This window comes from Oncorhynchus masou, chromosome 25 (assembly GCF_036934945.1).
Source record: "Oncorhynchus masou masou isolate Uvic2021 chromosome 25, UVic_Omas_1.1, whole genome shotgun sequence".
Lineage (NCBI taxonomy): Eukaryota > Metazoa > Chordata > Actinopteri > Salmoniformes > Salmonidae > Oncorhynchus > Oncorhynchus masou.
In genome coordinates, this window is record NC_088236.1 from 34385127 (window position 1) to 34409275 (window position 24149).

Consider the following 24149-nt stretch of genomic DNA (forward strand, 5'->3'; position numbering starts at 1 on the left):
GGTCTGTTCTTATGACAGATTTAGATTTTCCAATAATGACTTTTTGCTAAATCAGCTGTGCTTTCTTCTGCTTTTTGACCCTTATTGCATGCACTACTGCACAGAACTCTACTCCATTTGAAGAACATAATACACGAATACATACAGGACATTCATTTGATGCACAGACATGAGACATACTGATGGATGACATGGTGAGGTACTGTCATATGAAACATAGGCAGATTCAGTATCGGCATATTGATATGAGACCTAAAAACACTGTTCTGTTGAGTGCTGTACAGTATACAGGGTTGGATTCATACACTGTAAGACATCATATCTTTCTGACATATCAACTGAAAGTCGACTCACAGCTGAAATATAAACATGTTTCTTTCGAAGCCTTTCATACATTGAACACTGCAAATGAAAACATCTGAACACGTTACTTTGTATTTATGATCAACACAGTAGAAAAGGCCTGTTTCACTACTAATAATGACCATCAGTAGATCTTGTTACACAATGATTGCTGGCTACACATCCACGTGTCCCTTCAACATATTCAATGGAGACAGGTACACACATCCACAAAGGTAACCATCTACACACCACAACAACAAAAAACTTGACCACAAAAGGTAGAACATGAGATGAACACAACCAAAAGTGAATTATTCCATTTAAGTAGCCTAAACTCACTTAAATGAGATTCCCCTATGCATTCGATGTACCACGACGACCCTTCTGGCTGATGGTACAGTACATTTTACAAGGTAAATGTTTGGCCACTGACATACTCTGTTAAAACACAGAGTATTAACAGAGTATTCATGAACAATAATGATGTGGACATTCTTAAACTGTACACTAAAATGCAATACACATTGGGACAAAACAACATTCCATGTTTCGATCAATACCAAGCTCAGAAAGACAAGGCACATCGTGTTCACCTCTTCATACAGTACATGCTGGGTGGGTATTACAGCCATTCACATGGGTAAGTTAAGACTTGGAAGACAAAGCTGATGTTCTGTTCAGCTCAGACAAGGCTGGAGACCTCAGCAGGCAAAGCCCACAGCGGGCCTGCATGTGAAGCCTGACAGTGAGAGACAGGCAGTCTGGGCCATGGTAGATGGGATGACCCTCCCTTTCACCCCCCGTACTCTCCTCTCCAGGTCAGACCCCCACTAGATGGGGTATGTGTGTGTGCTGTACCTTGAGAGTGTTGTGAGAGTTGATGCTACGCCGACGGCCCTCTTCCAGCTGCATCTCAGAGTACAGGTCATCCTCGTCCTCCTCCATGATGTCAGACAGGTCGGAGCCGCGGCTGCTCTCTGTCTGGTACTCTTCACTGTGGCTGTAGTGGTGCTGGGAGAAAGGGGGGGGACCAGCTTTAACATGGAGCCACAGGTTAAAGTAACACCTTATTTTATTCATTTTTCTTTGTCCCACATCACTTTAACTCTACACAGAATAGAATAGAATGCATTTCTGCCAGGAGGAACGTCTCCAGAGTGATGCTGGGAGAGAAACAAACTGCCCACTGGGATCACACTGGTTGAATAAGCATTGTTTCCACACCATTCCAATGAAATGACAATGAGGATGGGCTCAGGATGACAATGACAATGAACCAACGTGGAATGCACGTTGAATTGACGTCTGTGCCCAGTGGGTGTGTTATTCTGTATTTAACATGCGACAGGGTTGTTGTTTTGTATTACCCGTACATGTCTCCCTAGTTCCGAGCCTCTGAGGAATTCATCCACAGACGCCCCTCTCCTCCTGGTGTGGGGAGAGTCATAACCATCCTCCTCCTCATCAGAGTTTATGCTCCGCTCACTGAAGATGTTCCTCTTCTCAATCTGACACAGGAAAAACAGAGACAAGAAAACCTTACATATAGCTGCAGGTCAGAGGAGGTTGGTTTGAGGTGCTATAGGAGGACGGGCTCATTGTAATGGCTGGAATGGGATAAATGGAAAGGTATCAAGCACATCAAACATATGGAACCCACGTTCGACATTTCATTTATTCCATTCCAGCCATTACAATGAGCCCATCCTCATATAGCTCCTCCCACCAGGCTTCTCTGCTGCAGATGCATCACACTGTTACAATGATATTAGTTCTCTATAGTGTTGACTCAGTAGTACCATGTGGTGTTGAGAGTCTCGAAGGCACTTGGCACACAAATCAAGCTCTGTTTGTGCTGTACATCATCATGCCATAGGTCAATCTGAATTATAAACTTGGTGGTTCGAGCCCTGAATGCTGATTGGCTGACAGCCGTATACCACAGGTATGACAAAACATGTATTTTTACTCCTGCGGGTTGTGTCGTGCCTAAGAACAGCCCTTATCCGTTGTATATTGGCTATATACCACACCCCCTTGGGCCTTATTACTTAAGTATACTGTATGTATAGTGGCTCTGTGGCTGCTTACCCGGTTACTCTCAGCGAACACTCTCTGTGCAGCTTCCCTGGCCATGGCCTTGGCGATGGTGTTGGGGATGGGGGCTCCCTGAGGCTGGGGCAGGATCCTCTGAGGAGAGGGCGAACGGCGCCCCTGGAAGTGGGGCGCCTCCAGAGTGTGACCACACATGGGAGGAGGGAGGGGCGAGAGGGAGCGTTCCCAGGGCGGGCCAGGCCGCAGGCCTACCTCATGCTCTTTGGTTTCTGACTCTCTGGCACTTACTAGTTTGGGCTTAGACATGGGATAAGGCTGGTGTTGGGGGTGGGGGTGAGAGGGTGGGTGGCGCAGCGGCTGACCATGGGGCAAGGTGTAGGGCTGGGATTGAGGGTGGACCTGAGGTTGGGGGTGTGACAAGGGGTAGGTCTGGGGGTAGGGCGGGTGTGTTTGTGTGTGTGGCGGATGGTGCTGGGGCAAAGGATGGGGGTGTGCAGGGGGGCGATGGTGGGGTGAGTGATGGGGAGGCCCCAGGAAACTGTGCGGTATGGTGGCCACGGGGAGTCCTGAGACTCTCCTTCTGCTGATAACGTCCTGACAATGACCTCCCTGGCCTCCAGACACTGGATCCTGTTCAACTCCACTGTCACATAGTCTGCTGTAGGGTACATCACCTCCGCTATCTGGACACACACAGGACAGGGACCACACACACATACACATCTCTTCAATACACATATCTTATGTAACAAACATAATATATTATTTCAGGCAAAATGGAGCCTGGTTACATCTGTTTGCAAATCACTGCATGACAAAAGTCCTGCAGAAACCATAGACTGAACATCACTGTTTCATCCACCAGATGGCGGTAGAGTGTTACACACAACTCACAGCATTGAAGGTTAGAGGTTACAACATTCACTCCCTTCCACAGGGTTGAACATGAGGTTCTGCATAATACATCATTCAAACCTTTTGTCCCTTTGTGCACACGGCATAGCCAATCACGTTGGCTCCGTTGGAGGTACCAGTGGGGGTGAGGAGGGGGGGCTTCCATCGTACCTGCAGCACCCCAGGGTTTTGGCCCAACTGAACCTGCACCTCCTGGGGAGGGAAGGGAGGACCTAGGGAAGACAGCAGAAACACAGGTGTGTAAGGATTTAGCACGATGCATTATAACACTACAAAAACAATACAGTATCAGCTGATATGTCAGAATATTCCATTAAAGGAGATGTCTTGACCTGATTCCATACAATGCCTGAGAGGCACTCAATAGTTCATGTTTAATTTGATTATTTAAGCAACGAAAGTGTGTAATGAGGCAATATGATGTGTATTGTATGTACAGGTAAATGGAAACACGAGTAAATGAGGGATACAAAGCACTGTATATTTAATTAAAGCAGGTGCTTCCACAAATAAAATCACATTTTATTGGTCACACACACACATATTTAGCAGTTGTTGTTACGGGTGTAGCGAAATGCTTATGTTCCTAGCTCCAACTGTGTAGTAATATCTAACAATTCACAACAATACACACAAATCTATAAGTAAAATAATGGAATTAAGAAATATATAAATATTAGATTGTCGGTAGAATAAAATACAGTATGTACATATGAGATGAGAAAAGCATTATGTAAACAAGCTTTTTTTCAGTGTCTCGGTCCCAGCTTTGATGCACCTGTACTGATCTCACCTTCTGGATGATAGCGGGGTGAACATCCTTGATGATCTTATTGAACTTCCTGTGACATCGGGTGCTGTAGGTGTCCTGAGGGCAGCTAGTTTGCCCCTAGTGATTCATTGGGCAGACCACACCATCCTCTAGATAGCCCAGGGGTTGAGGGCAGTGCAGTTGCCGTACCAGGCGGTGATACAGCCCGACAGGATGCTCTCAATTGTGCATCTGTAAAGGTTTGTGTGGGTTTTAGGGGTCAAGCCAAATTTCTTCAGCCTCCTGAGGTTGAAGAGGGGCTGTTGCGCCTTCTTCACCACACTGTCTGTGTGGGTGGACCATTTCAGATCGTCAGTGATGTGTACACCGAGGAACTTAAAGCTTTCCACCTTCTCCACTGCTTTCCACCTTCTCCACTTCTCCATTGTGCATAGGGGCGTGCTCCCTCTGCTGTTTCCTGAAGTCCATGATCAGCTCCTTTGTTTTGTTGATGTTGAGTGAGAGGTTAATTTCTCCCAGGGACCTCACCTGTCTCGTCATTGTTGGTAATCAGGCCTACTACTGTTGTGTCTTCTGCAATCTTGATGATTGAATTAGAGGCGTGTGTGGCCACGCAGTCATGGGTGAACAGGGAGTACAGTACGGAGCTGAGAACGCACCCTTGTGGGGTCCCAGTGTTGAGGATCACCGAAGTGGAGGTATTGTTTCCTACCTTCACCACCTGGAGACGGCCCGTCAGGCAGTCCAGAACCCAGTTGCACAGGGCAAGGTTCAGACCCAGGGCCCGAGCTTAATGATGAGCTTGGAGGGAACTAAGGTGTTGAATGCTGAGCTATAGTCAATGAACAGCATTCTTACATAGGTATTCCTATGATGAGATACCTTTATTTGGGATACCTTTATTTAACTAGGCATGTCAGTTAAGAACAAATTCTTATTTACAATGACGGCCTACCCCGGCCAAACCCAGATGACGCTGGGCCAATTGTGCGCCGCCCTATGGATAGGGCAGGGTGCAGTGCAATGGCGATTGCATCGTCTGTAGATCTATTAGGGTGGTAAGCAAAGTGGGTCTAGGGTGTCAGGTAAGGTCAAGGTGATATGATCCTTAATTAGCCTCTCAAAGCTCTTCATGCTGAAAGAAGAGAGTTCTACAGGGCGATAGTCATTTAATTCAGATACCTTTGCTTTCTTGGGTACAGGAACTATGGTGGACATCTTGAAGCAAGTGGGGACAGCAGACTGAGATAGAGAGAGATTGAATATGTCCATAAACACTCCAGCCAGCTGGTGTGGACATGCTCTGAGGACGCGGCTCGGGATGCCGTCTGGGACAGCAGCCTTGCGAGGGTTAACACTCTTAAATGTCTTACTCACGTCAGCCATGGAGAAGGAGAGCCTACAGTCCTTGGTAGCGGGCCGCATCGGTGGCACTGTGTCATGCTCAAAGCAGGCAAAGAAGGTGTTTAGCTTGTCTGGAAGCAAGAAGTCGGTGTCCACGACGTGGCTGGTTTTCCCTTTCTAGTCCGTGATTGTCTGTGACCCTGCCACATACCTCTCGTGTCTGAGCCGTTGACTCCACTTTGTCACTGTACTGGCGTTTTAACTGTTTGATTGCCTTACGGAGGGAATAACTACACAGTTTTTTATTCAGCTATATTCCCAGTCACCTTGCCATGGTTAAATGCAGTGGTTTGCGCTTTCAGTTTTGCGTCAATGATGCCATTTATCCATGGTTTCTCGTTTGGGTAGGTTTTAATAGACACAGTGAGTACAACATCACCTATACACTTTCTGATGAACTCAGTCACCGTGTCAGTGTATTCGTCAATGTTATTCTCAGACGCTACCCAGAACATATCCCAGTCCGCATGACCAAAACCATTTTGAAGCATGGATTCCGATTCGTCAGACCACCGTTGAATAGACCTGAGCACAGGTACTTTCTGTAGGCATTTCGAAAGGTTGAGTAGCAGTGGTCCAATGTTTTCCCAGACCGAGTACTACAGTAAAATGTGTTAGTAGAACTTTGGTAGCGTTTTCCTCAAATTTACTTTGTTAAAATCCCCGGCTACAATAAATGTGGCCTCAGGACGTGTGGTTTCCAGTTTGCATAAAGTCCAGTGTAGTTCTTTGAGGGTCGTTGTGGTATCGGCTTGAGGGGGAATATACATGACTGTGACTATAACCAAAGAGAATTCTCTTGGGAGGTAATACAGCAATACAGAAATAACACAAAAACTTAAATACTGCAAAGTTGATTAGGAGCTAGAAGCAGAGCTGCCATATCTATTGGCGCCATCTTGGTACTATTTGAAAGGAATCACTTTGAAGTTTGTGGAAATGTGAAAGGAATGTAGGATAATATAACACAATAGATCTGGTATAAGATCAAAGAAATAATACAAAGAAAAAAAACAATCATTCTTTTGTATTTCTTTTGGACCATAATCTTTGAAATGCAAGAGAAAGGCCATAATGTATTATTCCAGATAAGGTGCAATTTAGATTTTGGCCACTAGACGGCAGCAGTGTATGTGCAAAGTTTTAGACTGATCAAATGAACCATTGTATTTCTGTTTGCTGCTATAACATCCTCCACTTTTCTGGGAAGGCTTTGCACTAGATGTTGGAACATTGCTGCAGGGACTGTTGGGCAATTTGGCCAGGCTCACAGTCTGCGTTTCAATTAATCTCAAAGGTGTTTGATGGGATTGAGGTCAGGGCTCTGTGCAGGCCAGTCGAGTTCTTCCACACTGATCTCAACAAACCATTTCTTTATGGACCTCGCTTTGTGCACAGGGGCATTGTCATAATGACACAGGAAGGGGCCTTCCCCAAATTTTTGCCACAAAGTTAAAGCGCAGCACAGAATCGTCTAGAATGTCATTGTATGCTGTAGCATTAAGATATCCCTTCACTGGAATTAAGTGGCCTACCCCGAACCATGAAAAACAGCCCCAGACCATTATTCCTCCTCCACCAAACTTTACAGTTGACACAAGTAGCTTTCTCCTGGCATGCGCCAAACCCAGATTTGTCCGTCGGACTACCAGACGATGACGCGTGATTCATCAGTCCAGAGAACGAGTTTCTAGTGCTCCAGAGTCCAGTGGCGATGAGCTTTACACCATTCTAGACGACGCTTGGCATTGGCGCATTGTGATCTTAGGCTTCTGTGTGGCTGCTTGGCCATGGAAACCCATTTCATGAAGCTCCCGACGAACAGTTCTTGTGTCGATATTGCTTCCAGAGGCAGTTTGGAACTTGGTAGTGAGAGTTGCAACCGAGGAAAGATGATTTTTAGGTGCCACAAGCTTCAGCACTCGGCAGTCCCGCTCTGTGACCTTGTGTCGTCTACCACTTCGCGGCTGAGCCATTGTTGCTTCTAGACGTTTCCACTTGACAACAGCACAATTGACAGCACAGTTGACCGATGTAGCTCTAGCTGTGCAGACATTTTATGAACTGACTTGTTGGAAGGTGTCACTTTGAAAGTCACTGAGCGCTTCAGTACAGACATTCTACTGTCAATATTTGTCTATGGAAATTGCATGGCTGTGTGCTCGATTGTATAACTCTGTCAGCAACGGGGTGTGGCTGAATTAGCCGAATCCACTTATTTGAAGGGATGTCCACATACTTTTGATAGTTTATTCCTCAGAGCAATCAAGTTGGTTTTCACAGTCCGTCTACCTCTGCTGTGTGCTAACCAACATGACCCATCTGTACTGAGCTGACAGTGCCCCGCAGACATTGACACACATGCGTGCATGCACACACATGCGCACACTCCTACCGAGGCAGCGGATGTAGTCAGCTGCCCATTCAGTACCATCTATCCCAGAGCAGAGCAGTGAAGTGCAGAGCAGTGAAGCGTAGAGCAGAGCAGTGAAGTGCAGAGCAGTGAAGGGCAGAGCAGTAAAGGGCAGAGCAGTAAAGGGCAGAGCAGTAAAGGGCCGAGCAGTGAAGGGCCGAGCAGTGAAGGGCCGAGCAGTGAAGGGCCGAGCAGTGAAGGGCCGAGCAGTGAAGGGCCGAGCAGTGAAGGGCCGAGCAGTGAAGGGCCGAGCAGTGAAGGGCCGAGCAGTGAAGGGCAGAGCAGTGAAGGGCAGAGCAGTGAAGTGCAGAGCAGTGAAGGGCAGAGCAGTGAAGGGCAGAGCAGTGAAGGGCAGAGCAGTGAAGGGCAGAGCAGTGAAGCGCTATAAGGGCAGAACAGAGCTTGAAGGGCAGAGCAGAGCCTTAAAGGGCAGAGCAGTGAAGTGCAGAGCAGAGCAGTGAAGTACACAGTAGAGCAGTGAAGTGCACAGTAGAGCAGTGAAGAGCAGTGAAGAGCAGAGCAATGAATAGTTGAGCTGTGAATAGTAGAGCAGTGAAGGGCAGAGCAGTGAAGGGCAGAGCAGTGAAGGGCAGAACAGTGAAGGGCAGAACAGTGAAGGGCAGAACAGAGCCTTGAAGGGCAGAGCATTGAAGGAAAGAGCAGAGCCTTGAAGGGCAGAGCAGGGAAGGGCAGAGTAGAGCCTTGAAGGGCAGAGCAGTGAAGGGCAGAGAAAAGCAGTGAAGTGCAGAGCAGAGCAGTGAAAATCAGAGCAGTGAAGAGCAGAGCAGTGAAGTTCAGTGAATAGCAGAGCAGTGAAGGGCAGAGCAGTAAAGGGCAGAACAGTGAAGAGCAGAGCAGTGAAGAGCAGAGCCATAAAGGGCAGAGAAGGGCAGAGCAGTGAAGGGCAGAGCAGTGAAGGGCAGAGCAGTGAAGGGCAGAGCAGTGAAGTGCAGAGCAGTGAAAGGCAGAGCAGTGAAGGGCAGAGCAGTAAAGGGCAGAGCAGTAAAGGGCAGAGTAGTGAGGTGCAGTGAATAGCAGAGCAGTGAAGAGCAGAGCAGTGAAAGGCAGAGCAGTGAAGGGCAGAGCAGTGAATAGCAGAGCAGTGAAGAGCAGAGCAGTGAAGGGCAGAGCAGTGAAGGGCAGAGCACTAAAGGGCAGAACAGTGAATAGCGGAGCAGTGAAGAGCAGAGCAGTGAAGAGCAGAGCCATAAAGGGCAGAGAAGGGCAGAACAGTGAAGGGCAGAGCAGTGAAAGGCAGAGCAGTGAAGTGCAGTGAATAGCAGAGCAGTGAAGAGCAGAGCAGTGAAAGGCAGAGCAGTGAAGGGCAGAGCAGTAAAGGCAGAGCAGTGAAGTGCAGTGAATAGCAGAGCAGTGAAGAGCAGAGCAGTGAAAGGCAGAGCAGTGAAGGGCAGAGCAGTGAAGGGCAGAGCAGTAAAGGGCAGAACAGTAAAGGGCAGAACAGTGAATAGCAGAGCAGTGAAGAGCAGAGCAGTGAAGAGCAGAGCCATAAAGGGCAGAGAAGGGCAGAGCAGAGAAGGGCAGAGCAGTGAAGGGCAGAGCAGTGAAGGGCAGAGCAGTGAAGTGCAGTGAATAGCAGAGCAGTGAAAAGCAGAGCAGTGAAAGGCAGAGCAGTGAAGGGCAGAGCAATGAATAGTTGAACTGTGAAGAGCAGAGCAGTGAAGAGCAGAGCAGTGAAGGGCAGAACAGTGAAGGGCAGAACAGAGCCTTGAAGGGCAGAGCAGTGAAGGACAGAGCAGAGCCTTGAAGGGCAGAGCAGTGAAGGGCAGAGCAGAGCCTTGAAGGGCAGAGCAGTGAAGGGCAGAGCAGAGCCTTGAAGGGCAGAGCAGTGAAGAGCAGAGAAAAGCAGTGAAGTGCAGAGCAGAGCAGTGATAATCAGAGCAGTGAAGAGCAGAGCAGTAAAGGGCAGAGCAGTGAAGGGCAGAGCAGAGCCTTGAAGGGCAGAGCAGTGAAGGGCAGAGCAGAGCCTTGAAGGGCAGAGCAGTGAAGGGCAGAGAAAAGCAGTGAAGTGCAGAGCAGAGCAGTGATAATCAGAGCAGTGAAGAGCAGAGCAGTAAAGGGCAGAGCAGTGAAGGGCAGTGAATAGCAGAGCAGTGAAAGGCAAAGCAGTGAAGAGCAGAGCAGTAAAGGGCAGAGCAGTGAAGTGCAGTGAATAGCAGAGCAGTGAAGAGCAGAGCAGTGAAAGGCAGAGCAGTGAAAAGCAGAGCAGTGAAGTGAAAAGCAGAGCAATGAAGGGCAGAGCCGTAAAGAGCAGAGCAGTGAAAGGCAGAGCAGAGCAGTGAAGGGCAGAGCAGTGAAGTGCAGAGCAGTGAAGGGCAGAGTAGTGAAGGGCAGAGCAGTGAAGGGCAGAGCAGTGAAGCGCTATAAGGGCAGAGCAGAGCTTGAAGGGCAGAGCAGAGCTTGAAGGGCAGAGCAGAGCCTTAAAGGGCAGAGCAGTGAAGTGCAGAGCAGAGCAGTGAAGTGCACAGTAGAGCAGTGAAGTGCAGCACAGAGCAGTGAAGAGCAGTGAAGAGCAGAGCAGAGCAGTGAAGAGCAGAGCAGAGCAGTGAAAGACAGAGCAGTAAAGAGCAGAGCAGTGAAATGCAGAGCAGTGAAGTGCAGAGCAGTGAAGAGCAGAGCAGTGAAGAGCAGAGCAGAGCAGTGAAGAGCAGAGTCTGATAATGTGCGTCAATACATCCTAAATCACATCCCTCCACTAGATGAGTGTCATAAGATATATACCTACCTTGTACACACCTTTCTGAAGAGGACTCAGCAGTAGACATTCTGAGCGTTCAGCTATTCTAGTCATTAAACTATGACTATTATAAATCATGAGTGTCGGTGAGAGCTCAAATGTGCATTTACATCCTGTCAGTGTAGCCCATCCATCTACGCACATTCATGCAGAGAAAAACAACTAAGATGAATAACCCTTGTATGACATTTAGATTGCATGATACACCCACTTATTTCTAACCATCTCTGGTTAAGCAGTGGTCCTGGTTAGACCTCAACATGCATTATACTCAAATACAACAGCGTAACAAAAGTCAACACACAGAGTCCTTTTGAAGAGAACAACTCCATGTATAGAACCAACCTCCTAGACACTAGTTTTAGAGGCTGATGCTGAGACAGTCTGCTCCAGGTGACTCTCTGAGTTCAATGAGTGTAACGGACCATGTGATGAGCTCACACCCGGTCACACTGTGGACAGACATTATTATTGATTCCAACATGTTCCAAGCTCCAGTATTGCAATGGAAATGGCTGAACATAAAGACAAAGGTGGGACGATGGCATCAAATACATCCACGGAGAGAGGACTGTAGTACCTTAAGTCACGGCAGAGAGCACACAGTGGATCATGTAACTGTTGACTTTATCCTCAGGAACAAGATCAATCCCCAGTAATTGAAAGCCTCTCAAATGCTGTCTTTATCTTATCAAGCACCACCATCACATTGTGAGGTGAAGGCCCACTGTGTTCACAGGCAATACGCCCCCCTCCCTGCTGCAGCTGTCTTCACACACACACACACACACACACACACACACACACACACACACACACACACACACACACACACACACACACACACACACACACACACACACACACACACACACACACACACAGCTCCTAGTACAGCTGTCCCTCCTGTCCTGTCCCCTCCCTCACACCTTATCCTCCTCTTCCTAATAACCAACCTACAACACACTCAGCACGGCTAGACAGTACAATAAGTCAGCTCATTTCATTTCAGGATTGCAAAAATGTACAGTTGGACTTAGCAAGCTTGTTCTTCAGTTGATCAGTATTTTAGACACACTCAGTCTTTTTTCAGTGGGATTGATTACTAAAGTCCAGACAGAGGGAAATCATTGGTAGTGTTCTTCTTAGGTGGTTGTAAAGTGATTCTCTTATAAATTGAAAGCCTAGCAGGAAGAGTCCTTCTCTCTCTCAGCAAGAGGGTGGTCTCAGGGGACCAATCCCATAGAGCTACAGAACACACTATTTACACCGATTAGGCATCTAGAGTTTCCCTCCCGAATCGGTTTTCTCTCTAGTCCACTGATGATATGCAGCCTCCTGCGGCAAACGCTGCCTGGATGATGTCTATACATCACACTTTGTTTCTCCCTCCATCTTTAGCATGTGCATCTCATCACTCTCAAAGCCAGTGCATACAAATCCTTGAGAGCAATACCAAAAAAGTGACAGAAAAATGAAAGTGAGCCTTTTGATGTCTGTCAGGTACAAGGCTGCAAATATAATGGCCTCAAAGCTTGTCAGAGTTACAGTAAAGAGATTGCTGTGTTTACCCTAAATTGCCAGATGCTTTCCAGACAGAAATGGTTTTGAGAGCAGGAGAACTCTGGCTGGATATACAAAAGGCAGCAGAAGCAGCAGGAACTAGCTACACTTGCACAGCCTCCTCAATACCCCATGAAGAGACAAACAACCAGGCCAGTTATGCTGAGTACACCTCTTTTGGTGACATGAAAGCAGACCGATCCATCAACACACCTATCCATTACACCAAACAATTCTTACAATTATGCAAAATGTCACCTGATGACTAGGTTTGGGTTTTAATGATGGGGGAGAGGTAGTAGGAGGGCTGACCTGCAGGCTGGGTGCAGAACTCCACAGAGATCTCCCTCTTGTCCCTGTGCTCCAGGGGCAGCTGCCAAGGCATCTGGTGTGTCCGCGCCACGGCCTTCACCTTGTAAACGGTCATGGGCTTCAGTTGGAAGAACTGGTACTTGTAGGCCCCTGCCTTCACCATGTCATACTCAGCGTCGTTCAGGAAGATGGTGTGGCTGTAGTTGCTGTTGCTAGGCTGCCAGGAGAGCTCAGCAGAGGTCTGTGTGATGTTGTCCACCCTCAGGTAGTAAGGAGCCACCACCACGTCCCTCCCCACCAGCAGAGTGCAGCGCAGCTCGTCAGACAGGCCTTGCTCCGTGATGCTCTGCACCGAGATGCGGTAGGTGTTGGTGGCCAGGTTCAGCTTTTCAACGAGCGACTTTGTCCTGCCTCCAAAAGGCACGCTCATCCTCACCTCCTTGTCCACCAGGACGTTGTAGCCACTGATGGAACCCCAGCCGGGTGGCACCACCGGTGGGTCCCAGCACACGATCACACTCTTGGCCAGCTGTTTGATCAGATTGATGCGGCGAGGGTAAGGCACGATGTTTTCACCAATCTCGTCAATGCTGACATCCAGGGTCCCTGTCCCGTTACTGCAGGAACCCATGGAGCCCAGAAAGTCCACGCCCAGGCTGCTGCTGCCCAGGCTAGTCAGAGTGCTGCTCAGACTGGAACCCAGGCCAGTGGAACCGTGACTGGAACCCAGAGTGGAACCCATGTGGTTGCCTAGAGTGGAACTGTGAGTGGAACCCAGAGTGGAACAGTGAGTGGAACCCAGAGTGGAACAGTGAGTGGAACCCAGAGTGGAACCGTGGGTGGAACTCATGTGGCTGCCCAGAGTGGAACCCATGTGGCTGCCCAGAGTGGAACCCATGTGGCTGCCCAGAGTGGAACCCATGTGGCTGCCCAGAGTGGAACCCACGTGGCTGCCCAGAGTGGAACCCACGTGGCTGCCCAGAGTGGAACCCACGTGGCTGCCCAGAGTGGAACCCACGTGGCTGCCCAGAGTGGAACCCACGTGGCTGCCCAGAGTGGAACCGTGAGTGGAACCCATGTGGCTGCCAAGAGTGGAACAGTGAGTGGAACCCAAAGTGGAACTGAGGTTGCTCCCCAGGTTTCTCTCCAGGTTTCTCTCCAGGCTGGTCTCCAGGTCCAGCTTACTGTCAGACAGCAGGCTGCTGATGCTGCTCAGGCCCATGCTGCCCAGCCCTGTGGAGCCCAGGCTGCTGTGGTTACTACTGAGGTAGCCTGACTCTTTGGCCCCGTCCCTGTGCTGAGCAGAGGGCATCTCCTCATCCTTAACAAAGTCCACAAAGTTGGAAGGGACGAGGCCCTGCTGTCCATCCAGCAGCTCTCCTGAGGAACAGAGAGAGACAGAGCAGTAAGTAGTATTGACAACAACACTCACTGTGAAGAGCAGTAAGTAGTATTGACAACAACACTCACAGTACAGTGAAGAGGAGATAACAATCGTAAAAGCCATATTAGCACTGATTGATCCACAACTGCCTAATCCTCGTTTCATCTAATGCCCTTACAGTAAATACATACCATAATCCATGCAGTCTCTTAGCAACATCCTTCTGTTCTGAAATTATTAATATTATTTTTAAATCATGTGGATCGGTTTCTAACCAAGAGAGGGTAAAATACAGTGAGATATCAGACCTTCATAGAAGCCGTCATCATCCATGGTGCCGTACACGTAGAGGTACTTCCCTGCCACCAGGGGGAGCTCTGCCTCAGGATGCTCATTGGGCCCATTACAGGGGTTATAACTAGGGGAAATAAAGAGCAAAGTGCAATAGAGTCAAACTGATGAACTCACTGTGTTGCTCCTCTGAACCCAACACAAGTGGAAATATCTCAGGCGTATTATCTCAAGCTAGGGGCGGCAGGGTAGTCTAGTGGTTAGAGCGTTGGACTAGTAACCAAAAGGTTGCAAGTTCAAATCCCCGAGCTGACAAGGTACAAATCTGTCATTCTGCCCCTGAACAGGCAGTTAACCCACTGTTCCTAGGCTGTCATTGAAAATAAGTATTTGTTCTTAACTGACTTCCCTAGTAAAATAAAAATAAAAAAGATGAATTCAGGTTCAAAACCAAGCACGTGTGACTCTGTGAAAGGGGAATTACTGAAAGCTGCATTAAAAAACAAATGCAAAATATAACATTTTCCAACATACTAAAAGAGAGAATCAGCGTGGGTGGACAGCACTGGGTTTCATTCATGTATTTGCCTTTGTTCTGGGGGATTCCAGTTTGTTCTGCTGCCAGTTCATTTTCTTTGGTGAGAGCAGAGCACGGCATCATTATTAAGAGGTGAGTTCAAACCTCAGTGAGACACACTGTTGAAATGGGCTGTGAGGGATGCATTTTTATATGACACTGTAGTGTAGGGCATCTCAAAGCAGCTCCCTCCTCTCACCTGTACCGGGCGACGCACAGACGGACCTTGCCTGTGAACCTCTTCTTGGTCCTAGTCGTTGAGCTTAGTTCTTTGTCCATCTGGTGAGAGAGCAAACCTTGAGAGATGTAACAGCCAAATATAATTATTTTCTCACTTATCATATTATTTTCTTAGTATGACCCTAGGTTTTCCTTATGCAATTTAAATACATGTTATGCTCTCTATTGTGGGAATCAGTGAGACTGATTTGGCCTTTCATGATAGCTGAGACTATAATCTTCTCCTTAAAACACTGTGTAAACCTGCCAGTCCTCCCAGCATAGGAGAGTAAAAGTCAACAGATTGGCCATTTCACACCCCATCCTCTCTGCCTCACTGCTTCCTCAGTCCTGCCTCTCGACCGGACCGGGACTTCAGCTTACACTTTCATAACAGGAAGCAATTTTGCAAACATGTAATAGATGCTGTAATTCTGTAACATTAGTGTAATACATTCTTTACCATCTTCAGAGGGGTTGTTTGAAAGAGCAAGCAAACTATTTAGGTCCATCCCCATTAGGCCTATTCAAGCAGGGCCATCCACGCACTCTCCTATTTCAAGAACAGCATATTTCATGTCAGAGGCTTAACATGGAATGACACTGAATGAGTGGTTAGTTTGAGTTTGAATGAGTGGAGGGAGGGACATGCAGATGGACGCTGTTAGTAGGGGACCTAGGCACCTCGGTGAGGAGGGCCCGCTGGGAGCTCTCAGCCTGGCTGCTGCTGCGGGTGAGGAATGTTGGCTTTACAGACAGGAGCTCCGGCTTGTCCCCACTGATCTGGAGCGGTCGGATGAACTCAGAGATCACAGATCTGCTCAGCGGACTCTCACTGCCTGGGGGGCAAAACAAAGGAACAGCTCCGATCTGACACATGACCGCGCCTACTAAAATCATACTTCTATCTGTGAGTAGTAATAGTAATGTCCAAAATGGAGTGCTATATATCACTATTAGTTCTCCTTTTCATCACGTGATGGTAATTTGTCATCATCGCCATTCATCATCCATACTTCATTTGATAAGATACATACACATGTAATACATGACACCGTATAACATTGCAAGAAACCACAGGATTACAACCCATTAACAATTAGAGAAATAAGAATCATAATTGCATTAGTGTTCTAAAAAACATGGTCTGAAATACAGATCCTTATGTAATCAGGAGAGTCAGATCCCAGGCACCGGCACAACGTAAAAGGTCAGTATTATTGGCATGTATTTACTTATTTAAGTTAACAACGAGCATTTGCCAAGCTGTGGTAAAGGTCACACAGTATCATGATTGATTATTTCATGACTTGCTCGATGTTCATCTATGTACGTCACAAGCGTTGCCTTCCAGATCTCCAATTTCTGTAGCAGCTGCAGCCCTTTCCATCTTCATACTACTGGGTTGTTTATTTAAAATGCACTCTGGAGTTGTTTTGCTCTACCGCTCCCACTGTCTGATTCGACTGTTCAAACCTCTCACATACAGCTCACAGACAACTGAAATCACGGTTATATTGTCGTCTATGGGCTGTGGTCTATGATGTATAGTACCACAGGCAAGCTGAAACAACGTTCTTCTGAGATTCCTCTAACCTTTCACTGTGGGGGCAGCCAGCCCGTTGAGGGATTTGTTGGGAGATCCGGGGGTTTCACCCGCTGTTAAGGGATCGGTGCCACTGCCAAGGACATCAAACTTTCCGGTCTGGAGCCGGAACTTCTCCAGCTCTTTGGACAGGAGGTTGAACTGCTCACTCTGAGTCCGACATTTCTCCTCCAGCTCTCGGACTTTGGCCTGGCGACAGAGAGCGAGTTAGAGAGAAAGAAAGAGGGAGAAAGAGGGAGATAAAAGAGAAAGTAACAGAAGGAAAGAAAGAAAGTGAGAGAAGGAGAAGAATCGGTATACTTGTCTAAATACACACACACACACACACACACACACACACACACGAGGTAGGATGAGATAATGGACTTTAAGAACGTGGGTTTCATTCCTTACAGAGAAAAGGGAGTGGTCGTCTTAAAGTTCCTACCAGGCAAAATACAGGTCAGTCATAAACACCTAAACTAGTGACAGTAAGCAGATCACATGCAGGACTACAGTTAATGCACATTATACCATAGAGCAGCCTCTTGCTAAGAGGAAGTATGCATACCAAAAACTGCACTGTGTTCAAAGCGCGGGGAATGCTCCTCAACTTCATTGAACAGAGATAGTAAAATAAAGGCAAGAGTCATCATGAGTTACGAAGCCGACAAAAGAGGGGCAAGAGCAATTCAAAACATCATAGAACCATGCAGTCAAATCCTTGGCTGTCTACAGGTAAATACTGTGTGTGACCACACACAAGGCCTATTGATAGGAGACCACAGTTCAGTGGGAGCATGGCCAGGCCTAGCAGAAGCCCCAGATGTGCCCAGCTCATGATCTTCTCTTGGGCAGGGGTAAGTGTTGAGTGTTAACCATCAAATGTCGACAGACAACCCCTTATCCCGTAAACCCAAATCAGCCCCTTCATCAGACCACCCTGAGAGTGTTGCTAAAGTTACCATGTCATTTCCTGCATGCACTCCCCAAAGCAAAGTGATGCCTAATGCACAATGTCTGTGGCGTTTTGTTCAGCTCTGACTTTCATACGAACAAGTTATTGTTTGCCAGCGCGTGAACATGCTATTAGAGGAGTGACCTTTGCAATCGCTGCGTATGATTCAATGGGTTTGTGCATTAGCACAGAGGGTGGTTAGCCTATCACCATCTCAAAGCCCTCCCCTGGGTGGGTATGACCAGTCCTGTAGCAGCCTAGTGAAACACACTGCATGCCAACCAGAATGAATTCGTCAGAGCAGGATGATCAAATGGGTCTTTCCCTCTTTACGTCTGGAAGTCTGCTTAGTTTTTGTCAAATCAGAATGTTAGAACGTCCTCATAATATACATAGTTTACATTATGCCAGCATCTAAGCAGAATCCCCTCAGACATTAGAATGAAGCCATAACTAAAGTTAGGGATGATAAGAGCCTCTCCGCGTCCCAGTCAGACCTTCTATCCTGCTCTGTCCTGTGACAACCCATATCCCCAGTGTCTGTCCGGTAAGCAGTGCTGGCTACGAGCCAAGTGGAGTGTGGATGCTTGCACATGCCTTGATGTCAAGCTGAATGGAGGAGGCGAGTATGAGTTATCACTGTATGGAAATGACAGCCTCGCCTTTGAAAAGCAAACATTCAAGAACTGGAAAAGAATTCTGTCTGCACTGATACAACAACATTGCAGCAAGCTACAACAGAAAAACCTCAATGAATAAACGACTGGCCATTGTTTCACGTCCAGTATATGACATTGTTCAGCTCTTGAATCTTCACGTTTTAAAATGAAAATAAATCTAAAGCAAATATCTCCCATCAAAATCAGCATGACTTCTTGAGGGACTGCCACCTTGGTTTGACTTATGCATAAAATATCACAAGCAATTTACTCCCAAATCATTACCACTTTCAATTCTGAACTGTCATTCCATGAACATTTACTTCCAGAGAGCCAAAGAAAAGGGGGGACATACCCCTGATTAGTGTACAGGCAGAGATTAAAATACCAAATAAATCAAAACTATTCTGAAATACCTGCATGCTGTCCAAGTGGTTCTGTATATGCAGAAAACACACAGCAATAAAACAGTGAAAAGAAATTAGGCACAATTCCACATGAACACTCACACACACCTTGAAATCAAAACAGACGATTTTCAGTAGCACTCATGCAAAATCATTTATTATTAACAATAAACCACAAATATCAATAATATAATGACCAATAACGATTTACAGCATGTGGATATACTGTTTGAATATACTGGATATACATTTACAAAACGCAATAGCTAATTTGTCATATCAAAAGCACTGTTATGTTCTTATTTTGCACATACTTTGCACGAGTTACATGGGTATACGTTATAAACTTCAAATCATCCCAATAAAGTTATCACGTGAAAATGGGCAAGAATCTGTTATTCCATCTGGCCCTTAGTCTTCATGCATGCCTCATTCACAACCTTCAACAGAGTGCACATGGTCTCACACACTGAGCTAGTAGAGTTGAGAGGAATAGAAAATGTCAGACGCACACACACACACAACAACACGGCCAGTCACCCCCCAGTGCCCTGACACTCACCTCTAACAGATGGACGGCGCCCTCATGCTCCTTCTTAGCCTCAACCTGAGCCTGTAAAACATAACATGGGGAGGCTGTGTTCCATTCAACACACAACCAATTACCTCTACAACCGGACAACTGGGACCTGGCTGGACAGCACTGAAAAACACTCAAGTTGGAAGACACTGTTTGAGCTGTTACAAAGGCCATTTATGACAACAATGGTGTGTAAACATTCAAACAATTATAACAAACTATTCATCATGTATCTTCAATATACATCTGTAGTGCTCTCCTGAAACTCGACTGCAGGGCTATTCTAAAATGATTCATCTTTGTGTGATATAAACCCATTGTACTGTACAATACAACATAAAATAATGCATGCTAGTTTACTTAATGTGACTGGGAACATCTGTTGAGAAACTAACGTTCCACATGACTAGGAGAACATCTGCACACTTTACAATTTCACGAATCCACTTCGCAGGCAATTCACTGTATAGCGAACGCAGAAAGTAGCCAGGGTCTATAGAAAGAGAATGCTGTAATGAACTCATTTTGCTCCTTGAGAGAAAACAGAGACTGCATGCATATTTATGGCCAACTGGAAAATAAGCAGCACAAACGGCAAGACACATACACAGAGAGAGAGCGCGCGAGAGAGCGTGCGAGAGAGAGCGCAAGAGAGAGCGCAAGAGAGAGCGCAAGAGAGAGCGCAAGAGAGAGCGCAAGAGAGAGCGAGAGAGAGCGAGAGAGAGCGAGAGAGAGCGCGAGAGAGCAAGAGAGAGAGCAAGAGGGAGAGCAAGAGAGAGCAAGAGAGAGCAAGAGAGCTTGAGAGAGAGCTTGAGAGAGAGCGTGAGAGAGAGCGTGAGAGAGAGTGAGAGAGAACGAGAGAGAGAGCGAGAGAGAAAGTGAGAGAGAGAGCGAGAGAGCGCGAGAGAGTGTGAGAGCGTGAGAGAGAGCAAGAGAGAGAGCGCGTGAGAGAGAGCAAGAGAGAGAGCGTGAGAGAGAGAGAGAGCGAGAGAGAGAGTGAGCAAGAGAGAAAGCGAGAGAGAGCGAGAGAGAGCGAGAGAGAGCGAGAGAGAGCGAAGAGAGAAAGCGAGAGAGAGCGAGAGAGAGCGAGAGAGAGAGAGAGAGAGCAAGAGAGAGCGAGAGAGAGCGAGAGAGAGCAAGAGAGAGCGTGAGAGAGAGCGTGAGAGAGAGCGTGAGAGAGCAAGAGAGAGAGCAAGAGAGAGAGCAAGAGAGAGAGCAAGAGAGAGAGCAAGAGAGAGAGCAAGAGAGAGCGTGAGAGAGAGCAAGAGAGGTGAGAGAGAGCAAGAGAGAGAGCAAGAGAGAGAGCGTGAGAGAGAGCAAGAGAGAGAGGGTGAGAGAGAGCAAGAGAGAGAGCAAGAGAGAGAGCGTGTGAGAGAGCAAGAGAGAGAGGGTGAAAGAGGGCGCGAGAGAGAGCATGAGAGAGAGCAAGAGAGTGTGAGATAGAGCAAGAGAGCGAGAGAGCATGAGAGAGAGCATGAAAGAGAGCGTGAGAGAGAGCGTGAGCGTGAGAGAGCAAGAGAGCGAGAGAGAGCGTGAGAGAGCAAGAGAGTGAGAGATAGCGTGAGAGCAAGAGAGAGAGCAAGAGAGAGAGCGAGAGAGAGAGCAAGAGAGAGCGAGAGAGAGCGAGAGAGAGCAAGAGAGAGAGGGTGAGAGAGAGCAAGAGAGAGAGCAAGAGAGAGAGCGTGAGAGAGAGCAAGAGAGTGAGAGATAGAGTGAGAGAGGGCGAGAGAGAGCGTGAGAGAGAGCAAGAGAGTGTGAGATAGAGCGTGAGAGAGCAAGAGAGCGAGAGAGCATGAGAGAGAGCGTGAGAGAGAGCGTGAGAGAGAGCGTGAGAGAGAGCGAGCGAGAGAGAGCGTGAGAGAGCAAGAGAGCGAGAGAGAGCGTGAGAGAGCAAGAGAGGCATAAGAGAGAGAGCGTGAGAGAGAGAAGAGAGAGAGCAAGAGAGAGCAAGAGAGAGCAAGAGAGAGAGAGAGAGAGAGAGAGCAAGAGAGAGCGAGAGAGAACGAGAGAGAGAGCAAGAGAGGGCATAAGAGTTAGAGAGAACGTGAGAGAGAGAGAGAGCGTGAGAGAGAGCGAGAGAGAGCAAGAGAGAGAGCGAGAGAGAGAGCGAGAGAGAGAGCAAGAGAGAGAGCAAGAGAGAGAGCAAGAGAGAGAGCAAGAGAGAGAGCAAGAGAGGGCATAAGAGTTAGAGAGAGCGTGAGAGAGAGAGAGAGTGAGAGAGAGCAAGAGAGAGAGCAAGAGAGAGAGCGAGAGAGGCAAGAGAGAGAGAGAGGGCGAGAGAGCAAGAGAGAGAGCAAGAGAGAGTGAGAAGAGCAAGAGAGCGAGAGAGCGAGAGAGAGCAAGAGAGCGAGAGAGAGCGTGAGAGATAGCGTGAGAGTGCAAGAGAGTGAGAGATAGCGTGAGAGCGAGAGAGAGCGAGAGAGAGCGAGAGAGAGGGCGAGAGAGAGTGTGAGAGAGCAAGAGAGAGAGAGCGAACGGGGCTGATGATTCCAGATGAGGTGTTTATGTGACACTTCCTATCACGTTCACACTCTCATGTAATCGCTGCGCTTGCTTGACGTCAGCTCCTCTGCTCAGAGGAGGCAGGCAAAACATCAAATCATCTGGGCCAGCCTTTTTGCAAGCCACAAAAAAACGTCAAGTCTGATCTAAGTTTTCTCTGTGCTAATCTGCTCCCATAGCAGAGTAGGAGCCTGTTATTGAGTTACTTGGTTCCAGGACTATCTTGCCATTGCCTGGGGGGCTGACAGACAGGCAGACAGTCATCTGAAGGAGGGGATTTAAGAGGGTACTCTGTAACTGTAGTAGTGCTCAACACAAAGCTCTTTGACCTCTGACCCAGCACTGGGCTAACAAGATGGGTCACCCCCCCCCCATGCAGCTAGCAATGGCATAGTGACCTGGTGTGCCTTACCTTCTGCAGAAGGTCAATTTCCTGCTGCTTTGCATTGAGTACAGCCAAGGCTTGCTCATGCTCCAACTCTAGCTGCTGCCTCCGCTCTGCAGCCTCGCGCATATGCTGCCCGAGGAGGGCGTGGGGGGGGGGGGCATAGAGAGGGCTGCTGTTAGTAGAACTAAAAACCCATGACATCAGGATTACATACCACAAGTCTCCAGTCCTCTGTCCTCAACAAGCTCCTGGCTCACACTTTACAAATAATGAGCTTGTTGACATTTTACTGGACCTCAAGTCTTACACACTTCAGGCAGATGTTAGCCTGTCAAAACACCAATGTGACCAATGTCAATAACAAATGTCAATTTACAGTTTGTATCAAATGATCTAAATTAGAAAAATCAAGTTAAGGTGTTACCTTCCAAATCCTGGATATTAACTTCCAAATCCATACTAGAATGTACAGTATGTTGGAACAGAGTTTAAGGACGAGAACTGGAGAAGCTTTGCTGTGCATGAATGATCAACCAATCATCAATCAACCATTTTCGGGTTGCTGTCCCCTTTGGGTAACACAATACCTGTGTATGAAGTCTCATTACAGAGGAGCTGTCCTCATCAATGTTGTGTTCGCATGATCAATACATGGTTTTTAGTTACATGAAAAGGGTTAGCAAACTCCAAGGCATGCTCACTTGTCCGTGGTCGTCCATAACAACTAAAGAAGCCAAACAAAACCAAGGCTTAATGTAAAGGCCTTCCTCAACCATTATGTCAAAGTGCCATCCAATCATCTTATTGCTTTCATTTAAATGTAAAGAATCAGAGCTCCAGAGTTGTTAGAGGGGAGAAAGCAAAGGACATGTTCATGCCGTCCGATTTACATCTGGGTCATTCCACCAATTCGGTGCCTTTTGAGATGTGTAAATAAAAGTTTGATTTAACTTAATTTTAACATTCTGTCACAAAGGGCACATGTTTAACTTAATAAAAACATGTTCTCATCTAAAGAGAACAAAAGCGCTGTTTTCCAATGTCTCCTTATATGGCTGTGAATGCGCCAGGAATGAGCCTATAATTTCTGCCGTTTCCCCAAGGTGTCTGAAGCATTGTGACGTATTTGTAGGCATATCATTGGAAGATTGACCATAAGAGACCACATTTACCAGGTGTCCACCCAGTGTCCTGCGTCGAAATTGGTGCGCAAACTTCAGCTGCAAGTATTTTTCCATGTGATTGAGAGGAGAAAGCAGACTTCCACGAACGATATATCAATGAAGCGATATGTGAAAAACACCTTGAGGATTGATTCTAAACGTTTGCCATGTTTCAGTCGATATTATGGAGTTAATTTGGAAAAAAGTTTGGCGTTTTGGTGACTGAATTTTCAGGGGGTTTTTTTGGTAGCAAAACGTGATGTACAAAACGGAGCGATTTCTCCTACACAAAGCATCTTTCAGGATAAATTGAACATTTGCTATCTAACTGAGAGTCTCCTCATTGAAAACATCCGAAGTTCTTCAAAGGTAAATGATTTTATTTGAATGCTTTTCTGGTTTTTGTGAAAATGTTGCCCGCTAAATGCTACGCTAAATGCTACGCTAGCTATCAATACTCTTACACAAATGCTTGTTTTGCTATGGTTGAAAAGCATATTTTGAAAATCTGAGATGACAGTGTTGTTAAGAAAAGGCTAAGCTTGAGAGCTAGCATATTTATTTTGTTTCATTTGCGATTTTTATGAATAGTTAACGTTGCGTTATGCTAATGAGCTTGAAGCTATAATTGGATACAGGTTTTTTTTCGTAGCCAAACGTGAACAAAACGGAGCGATTTGTCCTACACAAATAATATTTTTTGAAAAACTGAACATTTGCTATCTGACTGAGAGTCTCCTCATTGAAAACATCTGAAGTTCTTCAAAGGTAAATCATTTTATTTGAATGATTTTCTTGTTTTTGTGAAAATGTTGCTGGCTGAATTCTAGGCTTATAGCTATGCTAGCTATCAATACTCTTACACAAATGCTTGTTTAGCTATAGTTCAATAGCATATTTTG

At 46.9% G+C, this 24149-nt stretch overlaps 1 protein-coding gene across 1 annotated transcript in view; it reads right to left on the reverse strand.

Annotated features, from left to right (window-relative positions):
• The window catches only part of LOC135514175 (RIMS-binding protein 2-like), a 127865-nt gene that overhangs the window by 13550 nt on the left and 90166 nt on the right, over positions 1 to 24149 (reverse strand). The window contains 13 exon segments of the mRNA XM_064937429.1: positions 1204 to 1356; positions 1713 to 1853; positions 2437 to 2960; positions 2963 to 3083; positions 3376 to 3527; positions 12535 to 13914; positions 14227 to 14336; positions 14986 to 15065; positions 15690 to 15844; positions 16602 to 16800; positions 18624 to 18644; positions 19177 to 19227; positions 22109 to 22213. Coding sequence (XP_064793501.1) covers positions 1204 to 1356; positions 1713 to 1853; positions 2437 to 2960; positions 2963 to 3083; positions 3376 to 3527; positions 12535 to 13914; positions 14227 to 14336; positions 14986 to 15065; positions 15690 to 15844; positions 16602 to 16800; positions 18624 to 18644; positions 19177 to 19227; positions 22109 to 22210 — 3189 coding nt within the window. The 5' untranslated portion in view covers positions 22211 to 22213.